Below are 26943 nucleotides of genomic sequence, written 5' to 3' on the forward strand. Positions count from 1 at the left end.
GATTTTCTAGCAGACTCATGCTTAGGGTTCTTCAGTGTGAATACAAATTCACTGTGTGTGCAGAATTCACCTAGACCTTCCTGTGCATTGCTTCTGTATGATTTAGGGGTAGGTGGGGCAAGGAGAACTAATATGAACATGAAACTCATGCTGCCTGCTGGTGACATGAATAATAAAATCTTCTGTGTCTGATCCAAGAATTATGTGTCTTCTGTCAGAATGTATGAATCTTTGACAAATTCACATATTAGCTTGCCTAGGGTTAAACCCTTCAGAATTGTTGACATAATAGTATTTATTTTAAAGAATACTGGGTTCTCATTTCCAAAGTCATTCAAGGTATATGACATTTAGTTTTTTTCTAGTCCTAACCCAAGTCTTCCAGATGTAGTATGTCACAAAGAAACCATGTTGTCAATGTTATCAGGAATATGCAGGACTTGTAATGCTAGAAGAGAGATTATTTTTGTCCATTAACAAGAAAATATTTAATGTGATAGGTGATAATCTGGATAAGATGGCATTTTAGACATTCAAACAGCATGGTCTTTTTCCAAGCATTGACCTAATTCTGTGGAATTGGGCAGCAATGTCATTTATTTCAGCACCCTAGCTGATGGCCAGGGAATCTAACTACTTCCATTAGAACCAATGAGATGATGAAGCAAGTATATTTGGCATCACATAAGAGAGCCAATAGCACCTAGAAAAAAGATTAATATCCATCTACCTTGCAAAAGCCTCTATAAGAGTCATTTTATAGACCATTTTTATATATTTAATGTTTCCACTTGAAATTCTTAAATGTGGGAAGGACAATGTCACATACAGAACAGAATTCACTGAGAATAGAACCAGGCATAGAATAGATGTTAAAAAATACTTGCTGCTTAACTTACTGGAATTATCAGAGATTTAATTCTACATTACAGCCATTCATTATAGTGAGAAATTCTATCTCTGGGGACTATATAAGTACTTCAGGAAAATAGTATCACTTCAATTGGCTAAAAAGCTAATAAATAGTCTTCTATCATCATCCAAGATCATGGGGGAAGTTAGCTTAACTGAAGGAAAAAAATCTACATGTAGATAAACAGAAAGAGTGATAAAGTTTCCCCTCCCAAGCCACAAAAATTGAACATACAGAAAAAGCTCCATGTATGTCACTTATTTCCAAAGTTTAATGTGACTGAACCTATATAGCACTTGGGTGTTTGGGCAGACACATAGAGTACTTTTAATATATTAACAAGTGCTAGAATTGCAAGCTTTGCTTTAGAGTTCTGCTTTGCACCGTGAATTTGAAAACTGATGTAAAACCTGTAATTCTACCACCAGGGTCACTTCCAATAAAAATACTACAACATGATCTCACCAGTAAGAAAGTTGACAAAGTAATAAATAATCCTTTAATTTAACCAGGAACAAAAATAAAATAACATGAATCATAACATTCCCAACAAGGACTTGTCAGGTCTCAGACATCCTATGATACCAGCTATTAGAATATTGAAATTAGAAGGTCTCCACATGACTCTTCCATGCACTACAAAAGGAAATATACATTCTAGAATTAGTTTCCAGTAAAAACTGGAGATTTCTGGAGTTAATATCCAGATCATAATGAAGTAAAGGGAGAAAACCTTTCTGGCTTATTTTATCTTAGTTTGGAATCATCTCAGATTTATCTCAGCTCAGCAACTGAAATCAATACATATGTTCCTCACCTTGGTTTAATAAGCTGTGGTACCCATGAACAAGTATCTATGTTTCTCACTTCACTTTTCTTCTTTTCAATCCCAGTGTGGTAATGAATCTAAGTATTTATTGTCTCCTCTGTCAACTGATGTTTTTGCTGTTGACCGTATCAAAATTATGATAGTCATAAAAGAATGACAACTAGTACAGAAAAAAAATAAATGAAGCTTTCCTGTGGTCCCTATACATTTTACATTAGGATGTACTTATTTAATAGATTGTTTTTGTGTTTTGGGAGAATTTCTAACTATCTCTTATTTGAGCAGGGAGATAAAAGAACCTAAAAGAAAACTTGAAATTGCAGTGTTTTTAATGCCTTTATATAAGCTTGATTATGTAGGAAGGCAGTGCAAAAAATGCTGTGATGGGTTTTGAATTTCTCCTTTAGATCATAGCGGGATGACCTTTCATTAGATAGAGTGGTCTTCTGAGCAGCCAACCTAAGTGGTACATAATCTTCTGTGAGTTCCTATGCACAGAAGGCCATAAATATTCATCTGGATAGGGCTTCTAAACTTTTTACTGCTTTAAACTTTTTACTACACATTAGATTGCATATATCCTAAAACATAAGGCTTGTCACAGCTGAACAGATAAATGGCTTAGCCATAGTGGAGCACTGTTCTTGACAGAGGAATATATCTGGTGTTCCAGAAGGTAAAGAAGGTCACAGAGTACCACTGACATATAATTGTGCAATGCTACCCTTGGATGATCAATATTTTTAAGTTGCTCTCTTGGGAGTAAGGCACACTTGAAAATTCTGTCTTTTCTTTCAGGCCACTAAAGAGGAATTTAAAGAATTACTGTCTTATTTTATACTGTCTTATTATATTAGACAAAATTATCCTGCTATTTAAAAAAAAAGACTATCTTTTTTTAGAACCTTAACTTAATTTCTTGGGATTATCCATGTCCTCATTTATTAATTTTGTATATTGTGTTTTTCTCTACAAAGCCACCAAAATAAATTAAAAACTCATTTGATAATTGATCAAGTGGGTAACATACGCTTCTCCAGGGCAGTCAGTTCCAAGTTACTATGCTGTACCAGGTCTCATTTCTAGTTCTGAGAGGATTTTCTCATGCCACACAAGATTCACAAGGACAAAGACACCAGCCTACACTCATTCTTGATTCTTCCAGGTATGGCATTAGAATTCATCCTTAATCAATCATGTAGCATGCCAATATTTTTCAGCTGGGTGAATGCCTCTTCTGGCATAGCCTTATGCTGCAATTTCATTGAGAAACAATCACCGGTGTTTACTTCTGGTCTGACCAACTGCCAATGGGTTTTTGTTCATTTCATGTCAATTCAATGGGGATGACTGGAACCAGGACAATCATATGTCAATAGTTGTAATATGTATTTTTGTTTTGCTTGTTAACTCAGATTAGAGTTAATCCAGTTGAAATCAGTTCACAAAACTGTAATGTCACCTGAACTAAATTAGAAGCTTAGAGGAATCAGCATTAATGAGAAGTTAGTGGCACACTCATATTTGTTCTACACCATACTCTGCAACCCTGAACTCTATTTGTAGTCCTTTTGCACTTGAATTTCCTCATCTGAAAACTAAGTCTAACATACCCTTTTTAATTATTTTAAATTTAAATTAAATTTAGTTAACATATAGTGTATTATTAGTTTCAGGGATATAATTTAGTGATTCATCAGTTGCCTATAATACCCAGTGCTCATTACATCAAGTACCGTCCTTAATGCCCATTATCTAGTTATCCCACCCCCCACCCACCTCCCCTTCAGCAACCCTCAGTTAAGAATTTCTTAGGGTTTGTCTGTATCTCTGTTTTTATCTTATTTTATTTTTCTTTCCCTTCTTGTTTTATTTCTTAAATTCCACGTATGCATGAAATAATGTGATATTTGTCTTTCTCAGACTTATTTTGCTTAGCATAATACCCTCTAGTTCCATTCATGTCATTGCAAATGGGAAGATTTCATTCTTTTTTGATAGCTGAGTGATATTCCATTGCATATATATCTTACATCTTCTTTATCTGTCAATGGACATCTGGGCTCTTTCCATATTTTGGCTATTGTGGACATTGCTGCTATAAACATTGGAGTGTATGTGCTCTTTTGAATCATTATTTCTGTATCTTTTGGATAAATACCTAGATATACAATTGCTGGGTCATAGGTAGTTTTATTTTTAACTTTTTGAGCAAGCTCCATACTGTTTTTCAGAGTGGCTCCAACAGTTTGCATTCTCACCAACAGATTAAGAGGCTTCCACATCCTCACTAACATCTGTTATCACTGGAGTTGTTTATTTTATCCATTCTGGTCAGTATGAGGTGGTATCTCATTGTGGTTTTTGATCTGTATTTCCCTAATGCTGAGTAATGTTGAACATTTTTTCATGTGTCTGAAGGCTAACATATCCTTAAAAAACTTTTGTCATTAAAGGAATAGGAACTGGAATAATTTATGTAAACACACTGTGAATTGTTTGTAAGAAGTGAGTTATATACTTACTCATGATTTTTCCCATTACAACTGAAAGAAACCTGGGCAAGTTGTATGCCATGTTAAAGATACAGCAGAGTTTTAAACAACCAAATGCAACAAAGAATTCCCAAATAAGAGCTCAGATGGTTATGTTGATTTAACATTGTTTATTGTAACAAATATAGATACAATAATCTTTCCTGTCTCGTTTTATTGCTTTGAGTTGCATCATCGATGAATCGTAGATATTAGAAAGAATACCAATAGTCACAGAACAATTTCTTTCCTCAGATGTATAATCACATGTGTCCAGACATGATAAGAAATTTCCTATCATAACTGCATGGCCAACACTGTGTATAGTATTTCTTTAAAAGCCAAAAGTCATCCAGTTTTATTGACACAGAGATATTCAATGGTCAGTATCTTTTCTATATCAATATTGATATAAAAATATGCCAATTCTTAAGAAATCCATAAGTTTTTAATGGGGCATAGAATGAAGGAAATAGAAAAGATAATTTGAAGGCGAATGATCCGGATAATTATGATTCACACAATTAAAATTAAAGAACTAATTAGAACATTTCAAGCTTAAAAAGTCATCTAGATAGATCTGATGTATACACTCTCCCTCCAACTTCCCACTATGAAAAACTAAAATGAAGGAGAAAAACTCACAACATTCCCTAAAACTCAGCCTCTTGATTAGACTGACATTATCTTAAGGGAATTTTGACTTTTTTGCAAGACCAATAGGACAAGATTTAAATATTCAGCTAGAAGTTTCTCTAACTTATACCATTAAAATTGAATAAGCCAATCTCTCTTTAGGTTAAAAAAATAGAGACTGTTTGCTCCTGAGTACTGACTATAAGGTCTGTGCCTATCAAAAAAGGAGATACTTGCACTGTTAGCTTCTATCCTTGAGAGGAAATCTGAGGGTAGAGCAAAGGAAGGATGATGCTTGTTAGAGGTCCATAAAGAGTACTGTGTGTGTGTGTGTGTGTGTGTGTGTGTGTGTACACATTTCATCTGTTCAAATGTCAGAGTTATTCAGCTGGGATAGCAAAAAAATCTCATTTTATGCCAGAACAATAACTTTAGATGAATCTGTGGTAGACACCAAAAATTGAACTTGGAAATGTACATATAAACTATACCTTTCTCTTTCTCAATAACCAAGATAAGATTTAGTCTATCAGACAACCAGACAGACTTTATGCTGTTCAAAGTAATGCTTAATTCTTGTCTATTGACAAACTATGGGTCTTTATAGATTTCTTCTTATGATACATAAACAACAAAATAGAAATTAAAAAATTATACCACAGAACAAAAGAAGGAAACCACCTGATGACTCAAAGAAAGTAAACTTCATAATTATGTTCTATGGAAAACTGTCTTAACAGACAATTTAAAAATCCTACTAACAGTGAAAAAAGTTTGCCCAGAGAAACATAATTCATACTTGTACTCTCAAGTATATTATTACAGAATAAATTAAATAGTATTTCCAGAATTTGGAGAAATTTATGTTTAGCCAAGAATTAATTTCCAGAATTGCCGATCGTATATAAATGCAAATGAGGCCTATTTAGAAAACACAGGAACTCTACAGTATGTGGTCTTTTTGTTCCTCTTGAAAAAGCAACTTCAAGAAATATTTATCCTAAATATCAGTGGATATTAATAAACAAAAAGGAATTGAAGTTTGAATCCTAAGCAATATACTAGTAAAGCACTGACTCAGATCTAAAAGAAACTATTATAAAATTGATCAACAAACTAGCTATGCATGTCAAAACATTTTATAAAAAGACTTTCTGATTGAAGATTCAAAATAATATTCCTTGTCAGAAATCCTAAATTACAATAAGGAATGAATTGAGGAAAATAAAGAGAATAGTATAAATATTGTTTTTAATTTTATTTATTTATTTGAGAGAGAGACAGAGATAGCAAGAGAGAGTAGGAGTGGGGAAGAGAGGGAGAAGCAGGCTCCCCACTGAGCTGGGAGCCCCATGTGGTGCTCCATCCCAGGACCCTGGGATTATGACCTGAGCTGAAGGCAGACGCTTAACTGACTAAGTCACCCAAGCACCCTGAGAACAGTATAAAGAAAGTCAAAGTTCTCATCTCAAATAGTTAAAAGTCAAATAATAGTAATAGGATTTAAAACTGGTGGTATGATTCCAAATGTTTTTAAAAAAATGTAACAAACTGACCATGTACTATATGGTAAAATACAAAACAGATCATAAAAAACAAAGAAATACACAAATAGTCTATAACAATCAATCAGATGTAACACCAATATTAAGTAGAAATATGAAGAAAAATTGTTTAAAAATTGTGTTTACAAGGATTATGTAGTCACATGATAAAATGCTTATGCTTCAAAAAAAATTGTACAGTACAGTGTAAGTTATACTGTGATATGATCCAAAATGTCTAAAACTGCAATATAACTAAGAATTCTGTTTCCAAAATAAAATAATTTGGGGTCTAAATTCCAAATGTCCTAAGTACTAATTATGTAAATTATGTAAAGTTATTAACCCTCAAGTCCGCATTCTGAATAATAAAGTGAGCTAGTAATAGTATCTTCCTTATATGATTATTGTAAGGGTTAAAGAGGACCATGAAATTTTATAATAAAATCTCACATCCTATATTGAATTCAATAAATTTTACCTATAATTATTATTAGTAGTAGTGAAAATTAATAACCTCCAGGGATATATAATTATAAGCAACAACATCAAAATGTCTTAATAGATTATTGTTGAATTGTGGCATTATGGGCATTATGGCATGATTTTTCACTTAATTTTTTTCTGTGTATTTCTCAAATGTTACTATGTATTAAGTTATTTTAAAAAATCCCTTATCCTCAACATTTCTTCAGAAGAAATAAAACATTTCAGATAAGTTGAAATCTTATTATACTTTTCTCTTCTTCTGCCTCCCCTAGACAATAATTATAACTGATGAAAAATGCATTTATTTATGTACTATTTAACATTTGTGATGGTTAATTTTATGCGTCAATTTGAGTAGGCCTTAGAGTGCCCAGAGGTTGGGTTAAATATCATTCTGGGTGTGTCTGTGAAAGTGTTTTTGATGAGATTAACATTTGGATCTGTAGACTACATTAATCAGGTGAGTGGCCCTCATCCAACCAGCTGAAGGCCTGAATTGAACAAAAAGGCCTGTCTTCCTGCACATAAAAGGAATTCTTCCTGCCTGACTACCTTGAATTGGGACATTGGTTTTTTCCCCTGCCTTCAGAGTTCAACTGAAACACTGGCTCTTCTTGGGTCTTTAGCCTATTTAGCATTCAGACTGGAGCTATACCACTGATACTCCTCAGTTTCTAACTCATTGACTACGGATACCGGGAGTTGTCATCCTCCATAATTGCATGAGCCAATTCCTCATAACAAATCCCTTCTATATATTTATATCCCATGGGTTCTGTTTCTCTGAAGAATCATGAGTAACATGCAAGATCAAATTATTCCATAAACATTTATATAGTACTCAGTACATAATACATAGCATTGCTCCTATTGCCATGGTTAAGGGATTTGATATGATGTATAAAGAGAACAAATTTGAAAAGGGTCACATTGAAATGACAAGATGCAATAAATTGAGGAAGGTCAGTAAAAGTTAATAAAGTGCCTTTAATCCAGGTCAATCAATCCAATTAATTCAGTATTTTGAAAAGTCTAGAATTTCCCTAAATCTCTTTTTTTGCCTCCTTCGCTTTCAACAAAGATAGATAACAGAGCTTGCCCTACAGTGAAGGTCCTTAACAATTTTATGAAATATTTTCTCCTGTGGTGTGACATATATATATATATATATATATATATATATATATATATATATATATCACAAGTATTTTATATATATATATATATATATATATATATATATATATATATGTGTGTGTGTGTGTGTGTGTGTGTTTTGTTTTGCCCTTTTCACAAATGCTCTGGAAAACTTAATCATTATTCAACCTTTGTTTTAATACAAATGAATTCAGTTAATTATTTGTAGTCTAAAAAGAAATATACCTAAGTGATTCTCTTAATTCACTTTCCAAGATTGATTTTAATTCCTTTGGTTTCATCTGTTTTTTTTTTCTCCTAAAAAACATATATAATCAATGAGAATAACAAACACACAAACAAAACTTACATGTGCAAGTTGTCCCGTTTTCATCTAGAAGTTGATTATCAGCACAAGCACATACTCGACCTCCTGGAATGGCTAAGCACAGTGTACTACAGCCCCCATTATTTACTCGGCACATATTATCACCTGCAAAAGGAGGGAAGTGAATACATCAGAGAACTCTGATTCTATCCAAACTCAGCCAGTTCAGGTTCACACTCTTTCTAGGAGATGTACACAGGGATAAAAATTTACGCATATACATCCATACGCATATTACATATTCATTAATATAGTCAGGATACCTACTGAATCCTAAATAAAATTCAGAAACATTAAAAAATATATGATGCACTGGGAAATAAAAGGAATGTGCACGTTGGTTAGAAGAAATAGAGGTATGTGTGTACATAAGTACCAGGAAAGAGGAAGATTACAGGACATGATGATGTCTGTCTGGGATAGCAGCTTAGACCTAGTGTTTTCAAATCTGATTTCTTCCTAAAGTAGATCACTTACTCTTAGAATATGACTTTGGATACCAAGTGAACAGAAAACAAATGAGCACCGGTTGAAGGAGTGGAATAGTCTTTCTTGTGCAAGGAGTACATTAACATGTCAGTGAATTGATGACTGCAAGGAACACAGGCTATCTTGAAACCTTGAAAACGAATAAGGTGGCTAGTACCAGTAGAATGTATAATGCACAAGGGTATAAATGTTGTTCCAGTGGACCTTCCCAGTAGACCTAGCCAGCAGAGACACTGATGAAGTATGCAACAGACCTCAATAAAGTAGGGAGGATTCACAAAGGTATTATCTATGAACATTTTTGAGTCACCCTTGGAAACAGATAAAACTGACATAAAATTTTGAAAAGGTTGGAGGTTCTATACAATGTAGGTAATTACTACTTTGATGGCAAGATGGAAAGGCAAGGAAGAAAGTACATTTACTTAGATGTATACCTGTAGAATGTTATAAAGAACTCTATAACACTAGTAATCCAATTCACAGAGTAAATATCCAGGTCATTTTACACTGTGCATTTTTTCAAGATATAAATAAATAACATTTTGAGAATATCAGAAAATCTGACTCAAAATATTAAAAATAATTTTTAATTACTTGGAGGCATACAATAAAATAATATAATATTTTCAGATGTATTGGTAGTTGAAGCACAAGTGCCAAAAATCAGACTGATGGGATTATTGTACTGTGGGCCTTAGGGGTTGTCTGTGTTAGGCAGAGGATATTAAGGAATGAGTTAAAAATCAAAGCAAACAAAAACTATCAAAATGTTGCTATATGCAATAAATATTTAACTCATTCCCATAAATTATCTTGTGTGTCCACAGATCAAAAGAAATAACCTGAAGTACATAATCATGTCCGTTCATTATTCTGAGAAGTAAATTAAATTTACTGAGTTTATGAAAGGTAAAAATACATTTGAAAGCTAAGGAAGCTAATAATTCAAGCTTTAGTGTAATTTTCCAAACTCAGAAGATAATGAAGCTTAGTTCAAGTTTTTTCCAGTAAGGAATATAGCAGTTTTTTAAGTTTCCAAATACTGCTATGTTTATTACATAACCGCGGAATAAAAATGTAACACTTCATAGGATACTCAGGTAGTTCTGAGCTATGCATATTATGGACAGGATTAAATTATATACTCATTATTTCAGTTACATTCAGATTCTTTAGATTTTGATTTAACCAAAATATTTTGAGAAATATATGAATAATTTAAAACAGTAAAATATAGTGAAGTATTAAAAGCAATATATCAGGACACATTTTCATATTGAAAATATATACTAAATATCACATTCTTTTTTTAATAGCATGACTCATGCTTACCATTCTCATTGAATATGAAAGTTAAGTATTTATAAATAAGCTACCATTACTCAAACTTTTAAATACGTTCCCTTTCTGTGAATACCATATATTAAAGAAAGAGGAATTGGCATTTGTCTTGTTATGATAGAAATCCAAAATCTAAATAAATTTGAATATTTCCATATCTCTCATGGGAATTGCCTAGAGCTGTGTTTTTTTAGCAGTATCTGAATATATTTTTGAATTTATTACTTCAATTTAAATTTATTACTTAAGTCTTTATTGAATTTATAGTAGGTTGCAAAACTTTTCATGTAAAAATATGGTGTTGAAAATATGATTTAGTGATTACAAAAACATTCAAAATTTTGTAAATAAAAATGGAAGACTGTTCATTAACATATTGATAGTTATAATTATTGGAAATCTATAGTCATCAGCAGGAGGGATATTTATTATTTATATATTTATAGATCATGTAAATATATTTATATATTATTATATATTTAATTTAATTTAATTTTTCTAATGAACTTCTAAGATAGGTTTATCTCATTTGCAGATGGGATTACTGGTAAGATAGGGCTTAAATGACTTTTCTAATGCCTAGAAATTAATAATCTTTATCTTTAATAATGATTTAGAATTAGGTGTTATTTTTTATTATCATCATTTCTAAATAATCAGAAACATAGATTTTTCTTAATCTAAAATTCATGCTTTTATACTCTTAACTTCTTTGTATATGACAAAATAAAATTAAATCAATAAAGGACAGACAAAATAACAGTGAAAACAGCATAATGAAATATCCTAGATTAAATTACTGTGGAAACAAATACTTTTTAAAAAAAATCAAATATTCAAGGAAAACAAATGAAGAGTACCTTTTAGAGTACCGTAAGTTCAAGATAGTGGTCTGTTTGGGCCAAAATATTTCTCTTTTCCCCCACGATATTTTAGTTAAGAGAAGTGAAACTATTCTACCCCTTATAGAATCTGGCACAGAAGAGTATGTCTGATAAACATTCATTAGTTGATGAGTGAATGAATGAATGAATGAATGAATGAGTATTACTTAGTAACATGACAGAAACAATCATTTGGGCATATAGATGTAAAGTACAAGTGTGTTGATGTATATAAGTCTGTTTTAAGAAGATAATGGGGCTTTTCTCATTTGCATATAAGTATATGTATACTTTGTCTATACACTTTGCATTTCAAGATATATTATTTAAAAGTGTATTATAACTGTCAAAGAACAGTAATAAAGACACAAATGATATATGAAAACATTTCACAAGCCTATAATAAAATATCAGTGCTTACTAACTTGAAAAGCTACATGCACCTATATGTTTATTACAGCATTATTTACAACAGCCAAGACATGGAAGCAATCTAAGTGTCCACCAACAGACAAATGGTTAAGAAAAACATGGTGTATACACACACACACACACACATACACACATGCACACACCCACACATATGCACACACCCACAGAAGAATATTACACAATCATATAAAGGGGTGATATCTTGCCATTGGTAACAACATGGATGGATTTAGAGGGTATTATGCTAAGTGAAATAAGTCAGACAAAGAAAGACAAATACCTTATGATTCTAATCATAAATGTAATCTTTAAAAAATGAAAAAACAAAAAGCAGAATTAGAACTATAAATACAGAGAAAAATCTGATGGTTTCCATAGGGAAATGGGTGGGTGACTGGACCAACTGAGTGAAGGGGAATGAGAGAGAAAGGCCTCCAGTTATGGAATGAGTAAGTCATAGGAATAAGAAATAGAGCAGAAGAAATACAGTCAATGATATTTTGATAGCAATGTAATAGGACAGATGGCAGTTGTACTTGTGATGAACTTTAGTATAACATATAAATTTATCAAATCACTAAGTTGTACACTTGAAACTAATGTAACATTGTATGTCAACTATACTCAAATAAAATGAGAAAGTAAAATATTGCTGTTTATAGACCTTAGTAATTTAGCCTTTGTTAATAAAGCGTCTTTTATTTCTAGCAAATAACAGAATATGTAAATCATCACCACAAAGGAATCCCACTGTTTCATTTTATCTAAATCTTCATCAGAATGGTGAGAGGAAGAAATCCCCTTTTCCATATGCTTCCTGGACTCTTCTCAGAGTTTTATCATATGTGAAGTTAGAAGCCTCCGACCCTAATATGAAACACATAAGCCAATGGAGATTTTCTTTATCCTACTTGATGGAGAGATAATTTGACTTGTAGTTGGAAGAAAAATTAGACTTTACATTCTTTATAAAGGTTGGGTGAAACTAGTAGAATGGGATCTTGAGTCCAGATCCTGATTTCATCTAGGATAATTTCAGAAAAATCAACTTTGAATGATGTCAATCAATCCTAGGAAAAGATAAAGTGTGTCTTTTCTCCCTTGAAGAATTATATACTCATTGAAAATTTTTACATTTGCCTTGCTTTGAAGCTACTTTGTGTGGTGTATGTGCTTCTGTGTGTGTCTTAACTCAATTAGGAATGTTATTTGGGTTATTTTTTGATGGTGATTATTATCAAAATGGAAAATTTGGAAAGATATATTTTGTGATGATGGCCCTATCACTATAGGTAAATTTTACTAGACCTACACAATAATGTGTTTAATAAACATGTCATGCATTAAGTAAAAATTACTATGTTTGTTATACTAGTGTTTTGTAATATGAGATCTCTGAATCCTGGGTTCTATAAGGTAGTCAAGAAGTTCATTTTTTTAAGTTATAAATAAAAATTTATCAGTGATAAAACTACAATGGCTACAGAAAAGACATACACTTTCTAAAAGTATAGTGGTTATATAATTTTCATAAAATTGGCCACATAAATTAGTCACAAAAAAAATACTTCATGGTCAGACAAACCTGAATTTGAATACCAGTTTATCCCTGGCTCATTGTTTCCTGAGGGCAAATGGCTACATAGGCCCGATCCTTGGGGTTTTCAATGCACGATAGAAACAAATAGTATCTACCTTAAATATATTTTATGAGATTCAAATAAGAATATTTAGCCCATTTCCTGGTAGTTAGAATTATAGTTAATTATTAATTAATTTCATATATTTGGCATAGAAACTAATCTATTATTTTTAATTCTATAATTTTATATTAAAAACTATTCATTAACACTTGTGATTTTATTTTTTCCTATTTTACTTATTTATTTATGAGAGACCCAGAGAGAGTCAGAGTCATAGGCAGAGTGAGAAGCAGGCTTCTCACAGGGAGCCTGATGTGGGACTCTATTTTAGACCCTAGGATCATGCCCTGAGTTGAGGGCAGAGGGTCAACTGCTGAGCCACCCAGGCATACCTCATTAACTCTTTTTAGATCCTGCACTTAGTTTTGATGATTCCATTCTCTAAAACATGTGGGAAAAATTAAAGTGTGCCTCTGAACCTAGAGAATAAACAGGAGAAAGTATGTTAGTTTTATACAATTGCTGTACTTTATATCAGAAATTTCAGGAGAGGATTTTAACAATGTTTCTAGATGTCTAATGTAAATGAAAAAAAAAAACCACAAAGTTTAACTAAATCAGAAGAAATGACAGTAGCATATGAGATAAAATGTTTTGGAATTATTTAGTAATTCATTCCTAGGGGTAGTTTTCTCTTTAATATGGTTATATATCTACCTTCCTGAAATTAGCTGCTATATTAACAAATAATTTGATAAGAGTCTCTTCTGATCTGGAGAGGTCAAATTAGCTGACTAATTTTCTGACACCGAGTCTAAAAGAGTTTAGGTGTTACATTAATATGAATATAAATGTTACATTAATAACATTCCTGAAAAAAAAAATAATAACATTCCTGGATTTTTAACCTAGTATTACTGTGGGGTGGGGTGTGTGTGTATGTGTCTGTGTGTGTGTGTGTGTGTGTGCTATATTATCTAGCATCTATGTATATACATGTATATACATATATATATTCATAGATACATGTATAAATACTCATGTAAGTTTACATAAGGTATATAGTCATAGAAACCATAGTACCTCAGAGAGAGAAAATACAAGGCCATATGAGACTAGTTTATCACATTCAATGAAGAAATTGTGATCTGTGACTATGTAGGAAGCTGGTTTTCTATTCAATTGCAACTATTTTATTCCTAGAAAAACAATATATAATATAACAAAATAGTATATAACCAAATTTTGTGTGCCACTATGTGTTTCTAAATTTTTATTAATATCTTATGTTCACAACATGTGAAAAAGAAATACCACTCTCTTTCTCATGATTTTCACTAAGAGAACATTATAATATATTAAGATAACATGTCTGCATTTGAATATCTGTGTGCATTTTGCTTTATAATCTACCCATTCTGGCTAATTTAGTAAAAAGTTAAATATTTAGATCCTAAGTAGGTTATCCATTTCAATGTCTATTGAGTTAATGAAAACTATGTTGGCCAGACATCTCTCCATACTATATTATTGATTCAAAAGATCCACTTAAGTAGTATTCAATCTTTAGCTACAAGAAAACTGGGTAGGAAACTCAAACTAATTGATTATTTCACCTAAGTTTATGAAAAATTATCCATCAACTTGCCCAAACACATTCTTTCGGTAACACAAAACATAATGGTTTCTACAATAAAAGTTACATAAAAAGTTTAGTAATTAGGGCTAAGCTTTCATTTTAATGTGCCTTTAATTGAACATTTTTAAAAAGTACTTTAAAAAAAAGTATTGTCCATCCAAGAGATAGCATTGAACAATTATATGTCGATGGTACTGTCTAGAACACTGAGCAGATTTCCTCATGAAACACAGGGAGTACGTTCCACATAGTCCTATCAGAGGCATGTGCTCCCTTGTATGTGATTGTGACACATTATTCCTTTGAATATTTACTTAACATGTTTATATGAAAGGAAACTTTAACAATATGCCTCTTTATAGAGAAGTGATAAAGGAAAATTAATATAAAATATGTGGGAAGTACACATTTTCTAATTACAATTAGTAATTCAGTTATTTAATCCTTATAGGAGTTTTATGAAGAAAGCATTTATTTTTTTTCAGGATTTTATTTATTTATTCATGAGAGACACAGAGAGTCAGAGACATAGGCAGAGGAGAAGGAGGCTCTCTGCAGGGAACTCAATCCCAGGACCCTGGGATCATGACACGAGCCAAAGGCAGATGCTCAACCATTGAGCTACCTAGGTGCCCTGAAAGCATTTCTTATCTTTGTTGACCTTTCATGATATGTCTTAAGTTTTCAGAACAAAAAGTGTTCGAATCTGGGTTTAAGCCCAAAACCATTTTACAGTAAGACAGGTATTATCTCACATGTTGCATTTAATTCACCAACTTTCTAAAGCAACTAGAAGTTTGAAGAAAATGAAGATTTGAAAACATCATGGAATTTGACTAGAGGGAGTTCAGCAATGGCATTCAAGATTAACAATTTTTATGAGAATGGAAATGGGACATGGAATTGTATACTGATTACTTTAATAAAATCCAGGATATTAATGTTTGCGATATTAGAACAACAATCAGGCAAAGAAGATCCTCCAGGAGATGAAAAGGGTTATTCCTTTTCAGGGTCTTGCCCCCAGTTCAGTGTAGACACTCAATAATGTTTGGGAAGGAAGGGGGGTAAGGAGTAGGAGTGACATGAATGTAACAAAATATTACCATTTTACCTATCTAGACAATTGTCATTCTTCTTCATTGCTGGTCCACAAATATAGCTTATACCACCTCGAATAAAGTCACTTTTATTCTTTTTAAAGATTTTATCTTTTGTTAGCTATTGAAACACCTCACTTTATACTTCTATTATTTTATAAAATTGCACTTGTATCCCAATGAGGCAATTTTAATACTGTAAGGGGGAAAAAAACATGAAGCCCTTTGATAATTTGCTTTTAAAATCTCTGATTTAGCCAAAATATCTTTAAAAAAAAAATCTCTTGCTGCTAGATAATTTTCTATTGACAATATACACATTTAAAAACTCAGGATATTATCTTTTCATTCTAAATTTATTGAAATGTATACTCATTAAATTTTCACAAGAATATCACCATAAATGAAAGGAACAATGACTATTTTGATTCATAACAAAAATCTATCACATAATTTACTAAGCTGTTTTCTTTGTTTAATGCCTAAATTCTGAGTCATGCAATTTGTAGATGGCCTGATAAATATTAATAACTCATGTAGATAAAACATACAATGATATTACCTGAATTTTATAAGGCATGAATATCACGGTAGGTTATTTCCCTTTCATAACAACTAATATAATTAAACATTCCTTAAATTGACATGAAACTAATCAAATAAATATACTAAAATACTTTTTTTTGCAATACTCTTTTCATTGTATGACTTGTTTTATAATATTTTTACATAATACTCCTTTCCCATGAAAAGTTGTTCTTATTGCTCACAATACTTAACCTTAGAACATGAAGTGGATTTTTTTTTTTTTTTAGCTTTAACAGTCTTTTTCAATCTTTTTCCTCTAAATAATAAGAAGATGACTTGAAAAAGGAAGCATTTGGAAAAAATCTTGAACTTCACTAAAATAGAATTCCCAGTTACTTGCTCAAGCTATTTTGAACAATAAATAATAGATGTTTATGGTAATAAAGTCTAAGATTTGATTGACTTGGGAGTGACTAGACACTTTTTATCATAAAGCTTCAGTGACACCATCAAAATAAAACCTTTTGCAAATATTGTGAAGTATTACTGTAGGTAAAACCCAGAATAAATTTTATATGGTTTTTAATACCTTGTTGCTTTCGTGGATCATAAATCTGAAGCCCAAACAGGGGTGGTCTTTCACGCCTCAGTAATGTCACCTCGTTCGTTATCAAATCTAGTTGAAAAATGGAACCGTTCATATAATCAGTCCAGAACACATAATTCCCATGATGCGACAGTCCAAAAGGATGGTTCAACTCTTTCCCACTGTAAACAATCTGTAAAATATAAACACATTGTGAAAAATCAGAACTGATCTTTAAAAACATAACTAAATATTTAGAGAAAATGATATTAAAATAAGTAGAGCAGATAATGATCTAACTAATATCTTAACTCATATTTTCTCTCAGTGCATTTGAAAAACAGATTTCACAATGTGAGCATATTTTTTTTTCTGTTTTTAGGACATGTTATTTGAAGGATATTATTTATATTTCATCCATTTGAATCCTCTCATATATGACATTACTCATATGGTCAAGAAATGAACCTATTAAAATGACTTTGTCTGACACTCTCCCCTGTTTCTTTTCTTAATGATATTCCAGTAACATAACCTGGAATAGAAATTGATCTGAGTAATTAGTGTCATTATGTGTATTGTGATATTGCTTATGCAACAGCCAAGGACTAGAACATGGTCTTACCACATTGGGAATGAAAGGGATTCTCCTACTTAATTGGCCAATGCAAATGGAAGAAATCTAGAAGATGAAAGGCAGGGAGGGAGGTAGAGATTTTAATTTTGAACATATAAACATTTATTAGTAGTAAGTAGGTAAATAAGACTCATTAGCTAATTTCAGTCTGATTTTCTTTGTTGTATTTTGTTTTTGTTCAACTGGAGCAATTGTAGAAGAGGAATAAAGAGTCACACCTTCAATAATAGTACTTTTTCGCCATTCACCATTTATAAAATGATATTGTATACAATATGACAAAGCATTTTGCACTTACTCCATTTAATATTAAAAAAATTGAAGAAGTTATCCAAATAACATGGGGTTAGAAATTCAACTTTTGCTTCTTTTTCTGAATTCTTCATATCACATACTCATATACTGAATAATTAAGACAGTTTCTTACTTCTACTTTCTAACTTCCATGAGGGTTGAATATGCTAGCCAGTACAATATTCTCTATGTGGTGTACATATCAATATCTTTAAAGGAATCATATATATTTTTTGACACCTGTTAAGTATGTGACATTAGGTTAAATGCCAATCAATTTTACTACTTGAGGGAACATAATAAAAGCACAGTTAGAGTCAACTAACGATTGAAGTAGCCTTAACTGATTAATGTACTGCTTATTTCTTAAACAGAATTCATAATGAGTAGGCTTGGCCAACTATGCAGTCTTCCTTTCCAAAAAGAAAGACATATAGTATCAACAGAGGCATTTTAATAATTTCTAACATTCCATTTTCTATTATTTAACAAAAGTGTTGAAGCCAGTTCATAATGTTATATCCACTTGGGTTATTATAAGATGAAATGTAGAGGCGATGTTTTGTCAACACTGCCTCTGTTGGCACACAATCAACTCCATCCTCAATTTTACTCAAGAATTTCAAAATCATTTTGCAATGATCCTACCAAAAGAGGCAAGAGGAAGTTGAGATTTGTTCAAAGTAATAGACCTGAAGTTCAGTTTATTTTTGTGTTTCAATTCCAATGTCATGAAGCTCTTTATTCAAATAAATGCAGGATAATTACTTTTTCATAATATGTAGGTTAAATTTCACCTGCAAATATTAAAGATACTGGAATAGAGTTGGGTTGCTTGGTCATAGCAAACTCATCAATAATGGAGGAAAACTGCATTTTAAAACAGCTCTGATATCCTGAGAGCTTCTTTTTAAAATCCCACAAATCCTGGCATACCACAGTGAGCTGGTCCTGGTCTCCCGGAGGCAAGCGCCAGCTGCACTGCTTAATGCTCAGCCTCCTTCAGCCACCCCACAGAGACTACTGGCAGCCACCTCAGAGGGGTAAAAATAAACTTGAAAGTATTTTTAACACAACAACAAGGCTCTGTGAAGAAGCAGCCTGTGAGTTAAAAAAAAAACAGCAGTATTTGTCTTTTACCTTCCTGTGAGTTCCATTCAAAAACACTTTTTCAATATGATCATAATAGGCGTCACACCAGTATAATGTGTTGGTGTGAAAGTCCAGAGTTAAACCGTTTGGCCACAGCATCTTTGAAGTCACAAAAATCTGCCGATTGAAGCCATCCATCCAGGCCTTCTCGATCCTTCCCACGCTGTCATCTATTTCATCTTCCTCCCAGTCTGTCCAATACATCCAACTAGGACGTCACAAACAAGAGTGCACACATGTTATTTCAACCAGCCCCCATACAGAGGGACGCTTCTTTAGATTGGGCACTGCCATAACATCTAATTACATTCTGATTTCTCCTCCTACCTAAATGTTCATCTACCAAAGGGAGGGGGCATCTGTGAAGTCCTCAGGGAAGCACAGATGTGTTCAGTGAAGCCAGGCTGTTCGGCCACATTACAGAAAACCCACTGCCACCACTACCACACTTACTGTCCTCATACACTATTGAACCTAACACTAAGTGCCAGATATTTATTTTCTTTGGTGTTGATACTGAGTTTGGAAAGTGATTTTTGAGGCATTACTATTTTTAAATGTTGTCCACTTTAGAAAACATAAAATCAATTATGTGATTGAAAAGCAGATCGATCGACTGACATGAGAACTTGTGGTGCCGTTAATGACCTCCTCCAGGCTTTATTTAATCTTAGATGAATTATTATTTATTATTTTTTTAAGACAGGCAATTGAATTGTCTTTGTACTGAAGGGTATGGTCACACTGGGTTTATTTGGCCAAGTCTAATTTGTCTTCCTCCTGCAAATTATCTATGCTTTATTGCTCCTTATTATAACCTCAAACCCACAGATGATGATTTAGCTGCACATGAGTTTAATACATCAGGTTGACTGACCTTGAGATTTTGAGTTTTAATTTCTTTCTCAAACAAAAGCTTCTGCCTTTTAAAGACAAGTCTTTTGTGTTAAGCTGTAATGGGGGGGGGGGTGTTGAGCTAACTTTCCAATTCCCTCATGAATAAGGTTAAACCCCTCCACCTGTGCTGTTCTAGGGTCATGTGAAAGTTCTGGAGTTATTAATTAAAGTGTGGGTTTTAATTCGGTCACCTCGTACACAACTTTCCAAAGCTCTAAAGTTTTTCTAAGCTGCTGACCCTAGAAATGGCCTTAGTTGATCGTCTGCCACCCATTTAAGTCTATTTTTTGGACCCTAAATAATTCCTGAGGTAATTTGGGAAAAATCTGTATCCATGACTAAAAATCCTACTGTGATCTAAATGAAGATTTGGGAAACCTGAGGATGTGACACACCATCAATCATTTTATGCTAGTTAAGCTTTTTAAAAATGCCCTTAACAGTTTAAAATTATGTTGCTATATCTTTTTAGATCTGAGGAAATAGATTGAGATGGGTGAATTTTATTATGTCAAAATACATTGTAATCCTAGAAATAAACATGCATATATGTTTATCTTGCATCCAGCTTGTTCTTTGAGTGGTCTTATTATTGGAACAAATTAAGAACAAACGAGACAGTCATTCCATTTGCTCTAGTCCTATGTTAGTTACATATAACTAATTGACCTCAACTGTATAAATCAACTATGTAAAAGAGTAATATACAACTTTTTTATCTCCATTAATACTTTCATGAAATTTTAAATATGTTTAGTCAATGCAGTTTTATTGTTGTTGCTAATTTACAACTTGTTAAAATTGCAATTATCTTCCTCTCTAGCTTTTATTTTGCCCACAGTTACACTCTTTTTTTTTTTTTTTTGATTCTTCAACCCAAATTGCATATGTGTGCAGACACACATTCATGAGGGGTAATTCCAGATAATCTAAGCATAACTTTTATTGCTTTGCTATTTAAAAAAACTGTGTTTGTGATCTGATTCATTATCTATGATTATTTTTATTCAAACAGAATATAAGAAAACAATTTAAACAAGGGTGCCAGTCTGTCAGAGGCTAGGTGTGTGATCATCTACAAGTTTCATTAAGTGACAGAGTTATATTGTGGAAGCCTTATAATCAGTATGAAACATGATGATTCCTAATGCAGAAAATAGGAAATATAACCTATAAAACAAGCAGACACTAATATAAATCTTTTTATATGTGGGACTCAGGTGTTCATTAAATAAATATTAGGTTAAGTGAGACTTCTGCTAATACAGTAAGAAAAATTGCACTTCTATTTTTCAAGTCCTATTCAAATACAATTAATTGATGAAGTCTATTTCTACCCTTTCTGTCAAAATAAAGTCTTTCCTTTGTGTTCTAGGGACATTTAAAAAGACTTTTTATAGTATTTGTTGCATTATATTTAATAGTGTTAAATGTCAGATGGTTTCAGTTGAGAATTAATATAATTAAGGGCAGGGATTATTTCTTATTTATATTTGTACCCTATAAGTACTGAGCTTGCATTTGTTGATATTGATCATATCCCCAAATTAAATTGTATTATGTGGCAGTCAATCCTAGACATACTTAAATCCTTAAGCCATGAAAGTAACATAATGTTACTGTTAAAAAACTTGATTTATGGGGTACCCGAGTGGCTCAATCAGTTAAGCATCTGCCACCAGCTCAGGTCAAGATCCCAGGGTCCTGGGATCGAACCTCAGGTCTGGCTCCCTGCTCAGTGGGGAGTCTACTTCTCCCTCTCCCTCTCCCCGCTGCTCCCCCTGCTGGTGTGGTCTCTCTCTCTTTCTCTGGGTTAAATAAATAAATAAAATCTCAAAAACAAACAAACAAAAAAAAACAAAAACACCTCAATTTAATGCCGATGTAATAGCTACTATTAACTAGAAAGCATGGCACTATTGAGATAGGGATACCACAGACCATGTTTGGAGGCAAATATACATTCAGCATTGAGCATATTTACAACAGATAATATTTTGAGAAGTCAGAACTGGAGACACAGGTGTCTAAGTTACTGATATAAATTATGAAGTGTGAAATTATCATCGGAAGGAGGGAATTCATCTGCAGCTATCAGCTTGAGAAACAGTGCCATCGTAACCAATTCCTCCTCCTGCTTTATCCCCATTTCTATCACTGTTGAGACCTGCCAGTTGTATTTTCAGTGTCTCTTTCCTCAATCCTCACTTGTCTATTCCCATTACAAATGCTACAATCTGTCTTTTATCCCTCTTCAATGGGAACTTCTAACAGGTTGGCCACATAGAACTATCACATTTCAATTACTTGTCTTCCTAAGTCATGAATTGAAAAATGTGACTGTTCTCAAGACCTTCCAATTACTTGTTGTCAGGGAAAACAAAACAAAACAAAACAAAACAAAACAAAACAAAAACAAACATCTTTTAATACAAACAATGAAGATTTCTGCATATGTCTAATTTCATCTCCTATATGTTCTGTCACATGCCCTCTGCTCTAGACTTAATGAACCCATCTCATCTCAAAACTGCCATTAACTTCCCTGCCTCTGAACAAGTACTTACATGTCCCATCAGAGTACAGTGACTAACCTTATGACTCCACATCCTAAGCCCCTGAGATTAAATCTACTCATTTGGAAATCCTATTCAACCTCTAAAACTCAAGTCTGAATTGAGAGTCTCAATGATTTTCTGAAGGGCATTATTTCATTCTATTTTTTATAGGTAATGTGTGTGTGTGTGTGTGTGTGTGTATCAAGCACATCAGCTCATTTTTTTAAAGATTTTATTTATTTTTATATTCATAAGAGACACACAGAGAGAAAGGCAGAGATATAAGTAGAGGGAGAAGCAGGCTCCTTGTGGGGAACCAGATGTGAGACTCGATCCCTAGACCCCGGGATCACCCCCTGAGCCAAAGGCACATGCTCAACCACTGAGCTACCCAGGCATCCTCAAGAACATCAGATTATAAACTCCTAACTCTGGGAAACGAACAAGGGGTAGTGGAAGGGGAGGTGGGTGGGGGAATGGGGTGACTGGGTGACAGGCACTGAGGGGGGCGCTGGACAGGATGAGCACTGGGTGTTATACTATATGTTGGCAAATTGGACTCCAATAAAAAACATACAAACAAAAAAGATTATAAACTCCTTGAGGACAATTACTGTTTTGCTGATTTCTATTGATCTGTATGATACTTAATCAATAATACATTTTAATAAAGAAATAAATGAACAAAGTCTTTCTGATTCTGTAATTGTTTATGAAGCTTTGGATAAAGGATATTTCTGAAATAAGCAATTTTTGTTAATTGGCTATTGAAGTGGAGAAAACCTGTAATTCTCTCCTTCTGTGTACAGCTGCAAATAGGTACTATGATAGGAAAAACTGTAAATAAATGAAGGTTTTATTTTTAATATTTTGTGAAAAGTTATATTGTGCTATTTTAAAAGGACTTTTCCTAGCTAACATTTCTTCTTCTTTTTAAAAAATTATATTATGTTCAAACAATTATTTGGACAATTAATTTCACATGATTCCACTTTTACTTCTATCTTCTAATCCACTCTCCACAGTACAGTCAGATTAGATTTTTTTAAATATGTGTCTGATTCTTACTTCCTTATTTTGTCCTGTGCCAAAGACAGAGTACAAAGCTCTCATCCTGGCGAACAAGGTCCTGCTTCCTAACTGCATCTGCATCACTTCCCCTCTGCCTCTCTGTTGTTCTCATCTCGGTGTTTCTGATAGTCAAGTTTTTACCCAACTTAAGATCTTCAAATGTACCATTTTCTTGATCTGCAATACTCTTTCCTTCACTCTCCATTGCTGATTCTTTTTCTATAGTCAAGTTTTGGTGTAGATAATGCATCCTTAGGCCTTTCAGCAAACCTATTGAAATTGTTCAACCTGTTAGTTTACAACATGTCATCCTGTTTGTTTTCCTCCTTAACTCTGGTCTGTAGAAATTACATTAGTTGCTTATTTGATACTTAATTCTTGTCCTATCTATCTATCCCCCACCTTGCAGATAACAGAAGATGCTTCACAAGGCTTAAGGCTATGCTTGTTTTGTTAACTATTGTATGCCTAGTACAGAATTCTGGGTATAGTATATTGCTCAGAAAAATAATGTGTGTGTGTGTGTGTGTGCGCGCACAACTACATATATATATATGTATATACACATTCATACTCATACACATACACACATAATGTGTTTTTCAGGTTGGTGCATAATAGAAAATAGAAAATGTCTAATGGAAAAGGTCTAAGAGTCATTCTTTGTAGCACCAGAGGCAAATATAGTAGCTAGTAGATATTACAGAGATGAAGATATTGCCTTAATGAAAAGAAAAAAAAAGTCAATTAGAATTTTCCCCAAACACTATACATGATGTAGATTGCCTCCAAATACTATAAACTATAAACAATGTAGATATTATATCTAACTGGAATGGATATTATATCTATCCTGCCTATTAGAGAAGCATTGAAGGGGATTCCCGAATTTGAATAGAGAGGTGGGACTAGTGACCTCTAAACTTCCTTCTAAATCATATGATTCTACGACCTCCATATTTGTGTCATCTGTCTTGGCACCACAAATGCTCTTTAAGTATATCACAAAATATTTCTCTAATGAACTCCTGAGAAGAAAGATGCTGTTTTAAGATATCTTGCTTCAAGTAAATTTAGACAGTGTGTAATAAATAGTTTCTCTTAAAATTAGGATTGCCTTGATTTAAAGGTCAGGTAGATGATTTGGTTTGAAAGTCCTGGCATAGTACAGATAATTATAGAATCCACACATAAAATCAGTGAAATTGCTTTATAATTATGTTTTATAAAAACACATACAATGAGTTCACTCTCTGCCTAAATGTCAGCCTAGGAAAAAGTACGTTAATTGTATTTGTTTGGAGCTATTCTCAATACAAACAATTTAGGAACTACAATCTGGTGATCTCAGTTTATAGGGAAGGTATACACATCCTATGCAATTGAGTATTTTTCTATGTGTGTAGTAAGGTATAAAGAATACTTGTTTTGTGACGCTATTTTCAAACAGTAAAATATAAGACGGGAGGGATGAACATCACATATAGCAACTATACATTTAAAATATGTAATCCATTCATTTATTTCTGACATTCTGTTAGGAATGTTCATATTCTTCAATATTTCTATGTGCATGGTGTTGTTTGTGTTCAGGTAATTGCTTTGAATAAAAATAAAAGAAAAATATAATGCTGAGAATTGCACGAAATATTCTATCCTAAAACAAGTAGCACACGGTACAAAATGATTTCACTATATAAAACAATAATTATATCTAAAATTATGTGATTACTAAACTTGGCTAGTAAAATGTAGTGACATGTAGTGGCTTTGAGTAAATTTTTAGAGACAGGCTGCTGGGATTTAAACATCTACTCAGTCACTTAATAATTTAATGGTCATTTGCAAATCAGTTACCAGTTTCTTCTTTGTAAAACAAAGATGAGAATAGCAATTAGTTAAAAGATTATTTGATGATTACAGAATAGGAACATAGTCAGCCCATTTATCAAAATGCCTGGCCCATGGTAAATGTACCAAAAAACCAAAAACCAAAAAAACAAAACAAAAAAAAAATCTTTGCTTTTTTCTGAATATATTAAATTTTAATACCCTTTAAAAATCAAATTAATTGATTCTCTCAATTGATTATTTATCTTGGTGTCAAGCCGTCTAAAATGGAGAATTATAGTCCTTGTCAGAGTAAATCAAGTAAATATATCCTTTATACAAATAATCTGTTTATTTCAGTTAACTGTATTTTGACACATTAATTTAGCAATTCAAAATGTAACTTTTCCCATTCTGGCCATTCATGTGTGAATTTAATTCAAACTTGCTACTACTAAATACATAAAAAAATTTTTCCTCCTATCAAGCTGATCAAATATTATTACATACCCATTAACAGGATCCACCACAATCCCTCTGGGATGGGACATTTCTCCTTCTAGAAGAGTCTTCCGACTCTGAGACGCTTTTTCTAGCCGGGCCACGTTAATTGTCTTCCTATGGCCATCGTTTGTCCAGTAGAGGTTATTTCCAATCCAGTCCACAGCAATGCCTTCCACATTATCCAGATCTGTAAAAAGAAAAAAACAAGAGAGCAACACATTTTATAATAGTGACCACTGCTTATGTTCTAGTAATTCAAAAATGAATGGATTCTGATTCGTGGATTCTTTATAGTGTGATTTTGGAAAATATCATTCCATACCATATTTTATTTTGAATGCCTTTCTATGTGAGTGGCAGGCCCTGTCTCAATATATCTTAATTGAAACAGTGATTTGCAGGAAAACAGGAAAATATAAGAGGTGACATATCACAGGGAGAAAGTTCTGAGAACATAAATATAGTTACTGATTGTTTGTTTAGTAAAAAAAAAAATTGAGTAGTATGAACAAGTACTATGTTCAAAAAGTAAGCATAGTGAAACTCACAATATGTAATCTGAGTAATCAAAATAATAGGAATCCTCTTGCTAAGAGATGAACAAGAGGCACACCTTTGAAAGTCCCAAAAGGTTCTCATCATGGAACTGCACAAACAGTGAATCTCAAACACTGAAATATTTCTCTATGTTCTAGACTTATTTTATTTTATTTATTTATTAAAAAAATATTTATTCATGACAGACACACACACACACACACACAGAGAGAGAGAGAGAGAGAGAGAGAGGCAGAGACACAGGCAGAGGGAGAAGTAGGCTCCATGCAGGGAGCCTGACGTGGGACTTGATCTCCAGTCTCCAGGATCACGCCCTGGGTGGGGGGT

At 32.8% G+C, this 26943-nt stretch overlaps 1 protein-coding gene across 1 annotated transcript in view; it reads right to left on the bottom strand.

Moving 5' to 3' along the window:
• The window catches only part of LRP1B (LDL receptor related protein 1B), a 1812620-nt gene that overhangs the window by 689799 nt on the left and 1095878 nt on the right, over positions 1–26943 (bottom strand). Inside the window, exons 12-15 of the mRNA XM_072757648.1 lie at positions 26065–26245; positions 19187–19406; positions 17119–17308; positions 8453–8575 (exon numbers count right to left, since the gene is read on the bottom strand). Coding sequence (XP_072613749.1) covers positions 8453–8575; positions 17119–17308; positions 19187–19406; positions 26065–26245 — 714 coding nt within the window. The remainder of the gene's footprint in view (positions 1–8452; positions 8576–17118; positions 17309–19186; positions 19407–26064; positions 26246–26943) is intronic.

Source organism: Vulpes vulpes, chromosome 5 (genome assembly GCF_048418805.1).
Source record: "Vulpes vulpes isolate BD-2025 chromosome 5, VulVul3, whole genome shotgun sequence".
NCBI classification, from domain to species: Eukaryota; Metazoa; Chordata; class Mammalia; order Carnivora; family Canidae; genus Vulpes; species Vulpes vulpes.